The following is a 12,581-nucleotide window of genomic DNA, read 5'->3' on the forward strand; positions in this document are numbered from 1 at the left end:
CTGCATGGCTCCCAGTTATTTCTTTGAGGTATATATAGACCATTCTTTATTCCAGTCCGATTTGAGCTTCCTCCACAACTCATTCTCCAGTATGTTGATGGCAGTATTAGTACACTCTCCTTCTCTCATCTGGAATTGGAAAAATGAAGCAATCCTGTTTCAAATTTCCATCCTTAACCTAGTTTATTTCTGACTCTTCTCTTCCTTGACTTCTGTGTTTCAATTTTTGGAGGTAGACTGTCCACTGATGTTCATTACAAACCCACTGACTCTCATTGTTAGTTGACTATATTTCATCGCAACCTGCTTTCCGGAAGTTCTCGGATCTAGTCATCAAATTTTTCCGAGCGTCTGTTCTGATGATGATGCCTTGTACAGGTGTACTCCAGCATGTACTCTTTTTTTCCCTCAACCAAACATTCCCTCCACTATGGTTGACAGGGCTCTCAGCTGTGTCAGACTAATTTTCTGTAGCTCTGCTCTCATCCTGTACCCTTCCTCCCAGATCAACAATAGGGTTGCTGTTATCTTTATTTTCTGTTCCATTGACCTTGTATTCAAAGGAGCATCCATTACAATTTCTGGCATCTCCAGCAGATTTCACCACCAAAAATATCTTTCTCTCCCCTCCATTGTCAACATTCTACAAAGTCTGTTTCCTGTGTAGCAGATTGGCCCACTCTCTGTCACTCCTAACACTTCTTTCCCCAGTTCATGGCATCTCACCATGTAACCTCAGTTGATGTAGCACTTGCCTTTGTATTTCTTCACTCCTCATTGTCGAAGGCCCTGAACTCACCTTGCAGGTGAACCAGGGGTTTACTGGTGGTACTTTCAGTATGTTTGCATGGGTTTGCTCTGAGCAAAACTGACCTATTTTCTACTATACACATCCACCATTAACACCTATTCTGTATCCTTCCTCTGCTCTATGTTTTACTTTGGACACTATTACCATCAATTTCATTCATTCCTCCGGCCTGGTCATGAACATAAAAACCTTTATTCTCCGATCATCTTTACTTCCAAAAGGAAAGGTACAAACACAGTGCGCAAAGTGGCCTCCTGCACCATAAAAATTCTTTAATTCTGTGCTATTGGACTTGAAATGTCAACTGTTTCTCCAGTACTTTGTTTTTTTGTATTTCAGATCTCCAACTTCCATAGAACTTGCCTTTTTGCATGGGTTTGAGAGTATGGGTTCCCATCCATACCTACCAGGTACCATTGTCTAGTAGTTGTCAATGCAAGTCTTGAATTCACTTATCAGCTTGATGACAGGTATCTGCTCTGAAAGTGGTAAAGCAGTCCATACCTCCTGGCTTTCAGTCTGTTGAGTAGCTACTCAGAATTTATAACACAGTGGCATTTTAAATTCACTTCTTCCCCTTTCTGTTCAGGTTCTGTTTAAGGCCACATCTCAGCTACTAGTTTTTTTTTCGACGACTCCTTGCCTGCCTTGACTTTGATCTTCTATCCGAGACTTGAATATTATCTTTGTGGTCAAGATTACCTAATTTTGAGTATTATGTACCAAGCTTGCTCCTCATTAACTAGTTAATCTGAGTCTTTGTGACTGGATTTTTTTGGGAGCATGTTGAATGGTTGTGAAGCATGACAACTCAACAACAATCAAGGAAATAAGTTCAACAGTTTTCATCTCAATTATTTGCCGTGTGATTTTATCATCTCATGGAAAGACAGAATCCCAAATATGACAGCGTTGTCCAAAGCAAATCTCCTGAATATGCAAGTACTCCATATGCAGCATTGACGTTGCTGGTTTGGCACATTTACAGGACGGAAGATTGACTCATTCTGAAGGGATTTCTGAATTGTGAGATACTGGGAGCTGGAAGACCATTGCAACATCCTTTGCTTAAAGGATGTTTATAGGTGTGACACGAAGGCCCTAACCATCAGTTTTAGCGCATGTGAGAACACTAGTCAATAACAGCAGGAAATGGTAACAAATGTTGGCTGACTTGTATCGCCATGATGAACAGTGGCTAAAGTAGCTTCACATTATGCACTAATGCCAAGAGCAACAGCCAACAACAAAATATGACAACCAGTCCTTCCATTTGTGCCACTTAAGGCAGAGCCTGCCTCTCATGAAATGGTCTGTTCATCTGTCAGCAAAAATGCACAGTATGAAATGATCAAATCCCCAATGGATTTGCTGTATGTTAATCACATTATATAGATTGATGCTTCCTGACGCGACATGACAGGCTTTCCAAATTAAGTATATATGCTGTGAGGTACATAGTCTTTCCAGACTACTCAATCATTTGTCATCTAATACCAAGAACATCTCTTGTTAGTATTTTTCCAGTGTCCACATCCAGCACCTCAGTTATGTGACTTATTGTTGCAAGCCCACTGCTGCTATGTTGGGCACATTTATGTGCATCAACCCTAATTTAACAAGATTACACACTTGCCAAACAAAACAGGCAGCAAGAGCATTGTCATTATAACAGAAGCAGGAAATTGAGGTGTCTGTTCCAAAAAAAACTTAACAAAAATGTTGCATTGTTAACAAATTGTCTTCAGTACATTATAAATCATCACATGTAGATAGTTAAATAAACTATGAAGTGTTCATTAATGGTACCTTAACCCTGCAATTTGTTCTTGCTTTGAAACATGTGTCAAAATATCTCTTTTGTATGTAACCGTACAACCAGAATGATTAGTACACTCTGTCAGGTCCTTGCTGGCTTTCTATAAGAGCAGCTGTGCTGTCCCTTTTCCATGCCCTTTACTCATAGCTGTGCATTTTGTTGTCTTCAGCTGCATATCCATTTGTCTTTGGAAAATATGATTGTATTTGCTTCCACCAGACTCAGACCATTTCAGATCCCAACCACTGGCCTGGTTAAAAGTATTTTTCCTCATTTCCTGCTGGTTCTTTAGCCAAACCCCTTCTAGATACCCTGCAGTTCTTGCATCAGTAGGAACCGTTTCTTCCAATTATCTTTGTCTGGACCCCTCATGGTTATGAAAACATCTATTAAATTTCCTCTTAACCTTCTCAAAGAAGAGTAATCCAGCTTCTCCATTCCATTGGCAGTCTTGTATTGCTGCACCCATTCTCTCAAAGCCTTCCCTGTACCCTCTCTAAAGCCTCCCTGAATTACCTAGAGAGTGGTTTCCAAAATTGAATGCAGTTCTCCCGTTAAAGTCAAAGCAGAGGTTAATTTAAAAAATCAGCAAAAAAGTTATTGCTGTACACCTTGCCTCTGCCTACAAAATCCAATCCCTTGTGATTTTTTAACTGCAAGCTGCCTTGTTTTTCAGCAATATTTATGCTCATGAAACCCAGGCTGCTTTACTATAACTCCTTTTAAAGATTGTGATCTTCATTTTTCTCATTCTTTCTACCAAAATGTAGAACTTTACAAATCTCTGCAATGTTCCCTGCCCCCTGGGAAGCTATGCACTTATTGATCGGAGAGCTAATGCATGGCTTCCATTTCTGCTCCTGGACGTTGCTGCCTTGCACAAAACACAGAGGTCAACACAGCAGCAAGAAAAATAACAGGAAACATTGTGCCCTCTACATTAAATTTTATCTGACACCAACCTATATATGTCCTATTTTGGTTTAATGTATGCTTTTCACACTTCATATTATTTCCAAATTCTAAGTCAACTTCAAATTTTGAAATAGAGTCTACTCAAGTCTAAGTAATTAGAATTTATCCAAAAAAAAGTTATCCTTAGCCCCAGGAAAGCCCATTATATACCATGTAACAAAGAATCATAGAATCCCTACAATGTGAAAACTGTCCATTCGGTCCAACAAGTCCACACCAACCCTCCGAAGAGTATCCCACCCAGAGTCTTCCCCTACCGTATTACACTACATTCCCCATGCCTAACACACCTATCCTACACATCCCCAAACACTTTGGGCAATTTAACATTGCCAATTCACCTAACATGCACATTTTTGGACTGTGGGAGGAAACTAGAGCACCTGGAGGAAACCCATGCAGACACAGCGAGAATGTGCAAACTCCACACAGTTAGTCGCCCTAATCAAATCCAGTGCCCTGTAGCTGTGAGGCAGCAGTGCTAACTGCTGAGCCACAGTGCTGCCTTATGGAAAATGTAATAGTTTCTTAAAGTCCACTTTTTCTGAGCTAACTCTTTCATAGCATTAGAGAATGGGAAAGGGAAACAGAAATAGACCATTTGAGCTGTAAACTAAATAGAGCATATTCAATTTTGAAAAAGTAACAAAGAGGTTTGATGAGGGCAGAGTGGTGAACATGATCGCATGGACTTCAGTAAGGCATTTGACAAGGTTCCCCATGGGAAACTGGTTAACAAGGTTACATCTCGTGGAATACAGAGAGAACTAGCCATTTGGATACAAGACTGGCTCAAGATAGAAGACAAAGGATGGTGGTCGAGGGTTGTTTTTCAGTCTGGAGACCTGTGGCCAGTGGAGTACCACAAGAATCAGTGCTAGGTCCACTATTTTTTGTCATTCATATTAATGATTTCGATGTGAACATAGGAGGTATCGGTTAGTACGTTTGCAGATGACACCAAATTTGGAGGTGTAATGGACAGCGAAGAAAGTTACCTTGGATTACAATGGGATCTTAATCAGATGGGCCAATGGGCTGAGAAGTGGCGGATGGAATTTAATTTAGATAAATGTAAGATGCTGCGTTTTGGGAAAGCAAATCTTAGCAGGACTTATACCTTACATTTAAAGGTAAGGTCCCAGAGAGTGTTGCTGAATAAAAAGACCTTGGAGTGCAGGTTCATAGCTCCTTGAAAGTAGAGTTACAGGTAAATAGGATCGTGAAGAAGGCAATTAGTATGCTTTCCTTTATTGGTCAGAGCATTCAGTGTAGGAGTTGGGAGGTCATGTTGCAGCTGCACAGGACATTGGTTAGACCACTTTTGGAATATTGTATGCAGTTCTGGTCTCCATCCTATCGGAAGGATGTTGTGAAACTTGAAAGGGCTCAGAAAAGATTTACAAGGATGTTGCCAAGGTTGGAAGATTTGAGTGATAGGGAGAGGTTGAATAGGCTGGGGCTGTTTTCACTGGAACGTCGAAACCTTGTAGAGGTTTATAATACCATGAGGGGCATGGATAGGATAAATAGACAAAATCCCTTCCCTGGGGTGGGAGAGTCCAGAACTAGAGGGCATAGGTTTAAGGTGAAAGGGGAAGATATAAAAGAGACCGAAGAAGCAGCGTTTTCACGCAGAGGGTGGTGAGTGTATGGAAAGAGCTGCCAGAGGAAATGGTGGAGGATGGTACAATTGCAACATTTAAAAGGCATCTGGATGAATATATGAATTGGAAGGGTTTAGATGGATATGAGCCAAATGCTGGCAAATGAGATCAGATTAGATTGGGATATCTATTCGGCATGGACGGGTTGGACCGAAAGGTCTGTTTCCATGCTGTTCATCTCTATGACTCTACGTAACGTGGTTAGATTAGTGTTATTGCTTTTGAATGCCCTGAAATTAGACATTCAACCCCCATTATATCTAATCAACCCAAAATCAATAACCATGATGGATAAAAAATAAAATAATAAAATGTTATTACTTATAGTATGTGCGCAGAAAATATTACTTTGCTTTATGACTTGTAGAAATATATTAGTAATCCAAGTGAAGCCAAATAACAAATGGTATATGGCAGTAAAGATGAATAACTGGAAATGCTAGAAATCTGAAATAAAGCATACAGTCTGCAAATACATGGCATATTTGAAAAAGCAATGTTTATAATGAGCTTTGATGAAACTTCAAGACATAATATATTGCAGTTTAATTGCTGATACACTGCATGGTATATTCAAATTATTAACCCTAAATTGCTCAATAATATCAGAAGCAATTTTATTAGAATTTTGAGTGACACAGCTTAAAAGACAAACTTTTTTTTGCTGATGATACAAAGTAAAGTAACATTATTTTTGGAGCTAAGATGCTATGTTTGAACAATACATGAAAGGTTATCTTTGCAGTTACATGGCCTGTCTGTAATAATTTATCCCCTTTACTTTGTGTTCACATTTAAGTGAAATCACAAACTTCTTGAGATAAGTAGTTTAAGAGAAGTGATTTTTGATTTATGGCTCATAATAATGTTAGTGATTCAGGCACAATTGCATTGAAAATAGAAATGGCTTTCCTCTTGAAGAAAAGCTTTGACAAAGATTTGATGAAAGGAAACTAAGAAAAATGGAGATTGCCATTAATTCATGCGTGCAAATGAAAGTTGTTAAAAGATGAGAGTGAAAAAATAAATGATACAGTTTTAACCTAAATGACTTTCATGATTTAGTATTGTGTCTGACAGGAAGCTGAAACAATAATTTTTCATTTGTTGGGATGCCTATGTGATAAGGCTAGACAAGTATAATGAGAACCTTAGCGGCAAGTCTGACTTAGCCCTTGTTTTTCTGTCAGAGGTAATGATTCATCTTTAGGAGGGTCAGCAAAATGATCTGTGCTGATCCAGCAGGTTAATTTCACAGTCCCAAAGAAAGTTACTGTGATTTTTATTTGCTAATGCAGTATCCTCCTGTTATTAAACAGCTTTCCACTCGTGACCAGGGTATTTTCATTGTAAAGCTGTCTTCAAGAGGGAGTCATGAACTAAACAGAAGTAACTTCCAAATTACAGATATTTGCTGATAGGATTATGACTGTGAACTGAAAATCACTGCCATCAGAATTTATATTCCAAGTGCATCACATTTTGCAAGCAAAATTATTTAAATCCAAGGAAGGGAGTAATATCATCTGAGAGAGTGAGGGAGGATGAGAAGCTGAGAAAATGAGTAGGCTGATGGCAATTGGGAAAAGGAAAAAGTGCAAGTGGGAGAGGGAGGATGAGAGGGAAGGAGAGCAAAATAAGTGATACGAAATGCCAGTGGAAGAAGGTTTTTTTTGTGGAGTTTTGCTTTTCCTGATATATTTGAGTTATCTAGATATTGGTGGTCCACTTTCAGATTTTGCAGGTGATACTAACCTTGGAAAAATTGTAAACTGATAGTGTAGAATTCCAGAAGGACTTGGACATGTTGGTGAGCACAATGGCAGATGAATTTCAGTGCAGTGAAGTCTGAGGTGATGTATTTTGGTAGAAAGAACATCGAAAGACAATCTGAGCTGGGGTACTGTTTGGATTGTCCTTAATGTTCTTTCTACCAAAATAGATGGTGTAGGGGCACAGGGGTGGATGCCCAGATCATTAAAGAGCAATAAGTAAAGCATACAATATTCTTGACTTTATATATCGAAGTATAGGGTACAAGTGCACGAGGTGTTGTTGAACTTGTGTAAGACACTTGTTAGACCTCACTTGGAGTAATGTCTTTAGTTTTGGGTGCCACATTATACAAACTATTTGAACACATTCAAAAGAGTATTGAAACTGTTTATATAAAATGGTTCCAGGGATGAGGAGCTCAGTTATGAAGAAGTTTGAAAGGGGTGTAGTAGAAAAAAAGTGAGCAAAAGATGGAGGGAGGGGAGGAGAGGAGAGATGAGCGTAAAGAAGGGGATAGTGTGAAGAAGGGGCTAGTGGGTGAGGGCATGAGAAGAAGTGGGGGTAATAGCAAAACTGACGTGAGGCAGGGAAAGGGAGAGAAATGGACAGATGATGTGATGATGTGTAATAGTGAGGGAATTGGAGGGGCCATAAGGAAGCATTTGATATATGAATGCAGAGAGGCCACATGAGAGAAGATGTACGGATAGACAGATGGGCAAAGGATGTGTGAAGAGTGAAGGGCAAATAGATGGAAAGGACTGGAGCGAGATACAAGATGTACCAGGGTAGAAAGGCATGAAGGGAAATGTAGGGCAGCATGGTGGCTCAGTGGATCGCCTCATTGTGCTAGGGACCCAGTTTCAATTCCACTCTTGGGTGACTATCTGTGTGCATTTTTAGATATTCTTCCCATGTCTGCATGGGTTTCCTTTGGGTGCTCTGCTTTCCTCGCATAGTCCAAAATTGTGCAGATTAGGTGGATTGAACATACTAAATTGTGTCCAGGGTTGTACAAGCTAGGTGGATTAGCCAAGGGAAATACAGGGATAGGGTAGGGGATGGGTCTGTGTGGGATGCTCTTTGGATGGTTGGTGTGGACTTGATGGGCTGCATGGCCTGCTTCTATATTGCGGGGAGTCTATGAAAGGGCCTTTTAGTAAGTCATTCCAGGTGCAATATCTGATTGGTTAGATAGAGAGGAAACATTTGCGACAACCATTGCGACTTCATAAAAAGGCTTTGCATTCTAAATCTGTGGGACAAAACCCATGCAAACACAAGGATAATGTGTAAAACCCACACAGACAGTTGTCTTAGGCTAGAGTTGAACCCAGGCCCCTGGCACCATGAGTCAACAGTGTAACCACTGAGCCACCATGCCACCCTTTAGAATACTGACTTGAATAGATTCATATTGTCTCCTTTTCTGAAGATGGAACAATCCTAGAGTGTAATAATCTCTAAAAGAAAAAAAATGTATCAAGATTTGCACACCACATATTGCATCTCCCTGAAGTTCCTTGGTGCATATCACCAAACCTAGCTGTGTTGTCTTAATTTCTAGTTTAATTTTTAAAAGTTTTTGTCTTTCAAATTTTAGGATATATTTACTACAATGTTGGTAAATGTGAAGACATCCATTTTGATAGGAGTAACAGCAAAATGGGCTATTATTTAAATGGTGAAAAATTGTAGCACGCTGTTGTACAGAGAGATCTGGGTGTCCTTGTGCATGAGTCACAAGAAGTTGGTTTGCAGGTGCAGCAGTTATTTAAGAAAGCAAATGGAATATTTTCTTTCATTGCTGGAGGAATGGAGTCAAAAAACAGGCAGCTATATAGGGTGCTGGTGAGCCCACATCAGGAGTGCTTTGTACAGTTTTGGTCTCCTCACTTGAGAAAGGATGTGCTGGAGGGGTTGCAGAGAAGATTAACTGGGTTGATTCTGGAGTTGAATATTCACTTATGAGAAGAGATTGAGCAGACTGGGGCAATACCCTTTGGAATTTAGAAAAATGAGGGAGGATCTTATGGAAACATATTAAGTTGTGAAAGTAGTAGGTAAGGTAGAAGCAGGGATTGTTGTTTCCACTGGCAATTGAAACTTGAATTAGGGGACATAGTCTCAAAATAAGGGGAAGCAAATTTAGGACTGAGTTGAAGTGGAACTTCACCCATAGGGTTGTGAATGTGTGGAATTCCCTACCCAGTGAAGCAATTGAGGCTCCTTCGTTAATGTTTTTAAGGCAAAGATAGATTTTTGAACATTAAAGGAATTAAGGGTGATGGTGAGTGGGTGGTTAATGGAGCTTGAGTTCTACGAGAAGAGCAGCCATTGAATGGCAGAGCAAACTCAATGGGCCTACTCCTGCTCCTACTTCTTATATTCTTATTTTCTTATTCATTGCTTTTTCTTTTTAAGATAAACTAATTTGGTCTTTGTTAAGTCAAATTTAATATTCAGACAGTAATGCAAATTGTACAATCTCAGTAATTCCTAATTTAATATTTTTTATTGTTCCATTTTAGACGCTATCAAATTTCAAAAGTAAAGTGAATCAATTTCAGTAATAAATTTATGCCCATAGGTAATATGCAAGTGAAGACTAAGTTAATGACCAAATTGAATAGTAGTTCAGTCCTGAAACTGGACAAGACTTGGACAGTCTGGGGCTTGCTCTTTTCTTAGGATTCAGGGTGAATGTGCTGCAAAGAAAGTGCAGTATAAATGGGAGAAAATAGTAGTGTTAGCTCATCTAAAAGCCTAGTCAAAATGTCTCATAAACTTGTAACAAACATAGGAACTTATCTTCATCCTCATTCTTTCTAAACGTTTGACTGGTGTTCAGGAGTGGGAACCCATCTGGCAATTTTTCCTCTCTCTGATGCTAATTGTTGTACACCTATCATCCCAGTAGATGAGATAAGTTAACTCAGTACCGAGTGGGAAACAAAATTAGTGATTTCCTGATATGTTGCACTCTGTTTGTGCATTTACACACTTTCCCATCTGCTTTGTGCTCATAGAAGCAGGTGTAGGACAATCAGCTTTTGAGTCTGCTACACCATTCAGCATGCTCATGACTGATCATCAATTTCAGTACTATGTTCCTGCTTTCTTCCTATGCACTTTTCAGCTGTTCAAGCCAGTACATTCAAGCAGTATTTTTGTGTGAAGACAGCCAGATATACCATTTGTTTATACTGCAGTTTGGAGGAGTAGATACAGAGTGAATGTTAGTATTCCATAGACATGTATTTAATCTGTATTTTAATACAAGTTTCAAAGAGAATTGTTGCATTCACAATTCAGTTGATGAGGTCAAAAGGCCAAAGTAGCCCAGCATGATCATTATTAATGTACATCTTAAAGCTAGTTTGGGAATTATTACATCATAGTACAAACAATATATCAACCAATGTGGAAAACAATAGTATAATTCATTTTTTGCGGAAGATAAACACTCAAAGATTTTTTTAAGCGGGGTGAGGAGCACATACGTTGCTGAAATTAAATTAAAATGAACTAACAATTGCGATCTTCTTTGGAGCATTATTCTCCATTTCTTATTTTAAAAAAAATTATTTATAGATGTTAATTCCCTTAGCAAATGAGCTGCGTAATTAAACTGGTATTCTGATTTGCTAATTACAGCCTTGAGTATCTTAACCAGTGACAGTGCTCAGGTGTTTGATGTCAAGATTGCCCATTGAGATACTGCAGAATTTTAGGTCTTATCAGTTGATGCTGTTCATTTGTTTATTTTGTAACTGCTCAGTGTTAGTGAAACTCCTCAGCTAGTTGTTAACTATTATCTTATAGGTTAGTGACATTGGAAAACAGCCCATCAATCACGCCGGAGCTTCTTGGAATTTTTCAGAATATGTCTGCTTTACTTGGTAAGTATAGCTTACTGTTACGGTTTAATAATTTTATATTGTCCAAGTCACAAGTTTTTACAGGTATATTTCTGAAAAGTTTTTACACAATTCCTTGTCCCACAGTTGCAAATATCAATTATTCTGCTCTTTTTTTACTCTCTATCAAAGTTTAACACAAGCTACCTACTTGGGAGAGAGAAACAAAAGCAGAAAATGCAAGAGAAGCTCAACAGGTCTGGCAGTACCTTTGGAGAGAAGGCAGAGTTAACATTGAGTCCAATGACCCTTCTTCAGAACTCTTAATAGCTAAGAAAAGGTGGTCCACGTGCTAAAAACAGTATTTGGGTGGGTGGAGGAGTGGTGGCTGGTGAAGGTGGGTCGAAATGAGCAGAGACAGAAATGAAGACAATTAGGTAGATAAAGGGATGGATAATGGTAAGCCTGTGAGAAAGAAAACTTAACAGTGGGGGTCATAAGTAGGTGAAAAAGGGTTTGTTGTGCTGAAATCAGGAATTGTTAAACTCAACATTGAGCCCTGAAGACTGCAGTGTCCCCAAGTATAAAATGAGATGTTGTCCTTCCAGCCTGCACTGAACCTCGCTGGAGCACTGCAGCAAGCCCCAGACAGAGGTATTGGCCAGGGAACATGATTGACTTTAATACTTTTGGAGCCTGAACATCACCTTCCATGTATTTTACCCACCCCATAGTCCTGCCCCTGTCATGACCTAGGCTGACCCAAAATGAAAAACCACCCTCCAAAGGAATATCCTCAGGATTGCAACCTGAGCCACAGGTAAATTAGCACAGTTTGCTTTACATTACTTAGGAGAAAGACTTGTTAGTTGTTCAGCAGGATTTCGAGGGTGAGTGAATTTTTTAAATGAATTTGTTTAGTGATTTGTCAATGGAATATATGGGAAAGTTAAGCTGATATTTATTATGTTCCAGCATTTGGTTTGAAATTCTGTCCAGTACTCATAAGTTGTGCATTTGCTTGTAGAATTATTAAAATACACAACTTTGTTTTAAAAATAAGCTTTTATTAAGAAGCTGATATTATTATAGCATAACAGCTTTTTCTTGATAATGATTTCCATGTATTAATCTGCAGGTCTCCTTTGAGGCGTTATGTTATGGAATTCCTAACATTGTCAGTGAGAAAATATTATTGGATACCACTAATATATTTCATTTAATGCAGTGAAGTACGAAGAGGTGAAGTTTCAGTTCAAGATATCCTTTCTCAAATACAACAAAGTGGAGATAAAAATGAAATGCATGAAGCATCAGTCAGTTTATTTAATCATTTTTTCACTTGTATTGATTTCTGCTGGTGTTGGATGATGAAGTGCTTTCTTAAGCACAGCAGCAGTAGTTGTTAGGCCTTTAGTTGTTTTTATGAGCACAATTACACAACCAAAGTGTGTCCTTATATTAGGATCTATTATTTTTCTTATGATAGAAAGTCACAAAGGGAGAAGTTAGTGTCGATTCATCAATTGTGTATGCATCTGAGAACTGTTAGAAGGAAAGGATTGAATCTAGTTTGAACAGTAGCGGCATTGTGGCTGGTTAGCAATTCAGCCTCAAAGTGCTAGGGACCACCCTCAGATGATTGTGTGGAGTTTGCATGTTCTCCCCAAATC

At 39.0% G+C, this 12,581-nt stretch overlaps 1 protein-coding gene across 1 annotated transcript in view; it reads left to right on the plus strand.

Annotated features, from left to right (window-relative positions):
- Window positions 1-12,581, plus strand: part of ipo11 (importin 11) — a 476,887-nt gene that overhangs the window by 249,348 nt on the left and 214,958 nt on the right. The window contains exon 22 of the mRNA XM_060823716.1: window positions 10,874-10,950. Coding sequence (XP_060679699.1) covers window positions 10,874-10,950 — 77 coding nt within the window. The remainder of the gene's footprint in view (window positions 1-10,873; window positions 10,951-12,581) is intronic.

This window comes from Hemiscyllium ocellatum, chromosome 1, assembly GCF_020745735.1.
Source record: "Hemiscyllium ocellatum isolate sHemOce1 chromosome 1, sHemOce1.pat.X.cur, whole genome shotgun sequence".
Lineage (NCBI taxonomy): Eukaryota > Metazoa > Chordata > Chondrichthyes > Orectolobiformes > Hemiscylliidae > Hemiscyllium > Hemiscyllium ocellatum.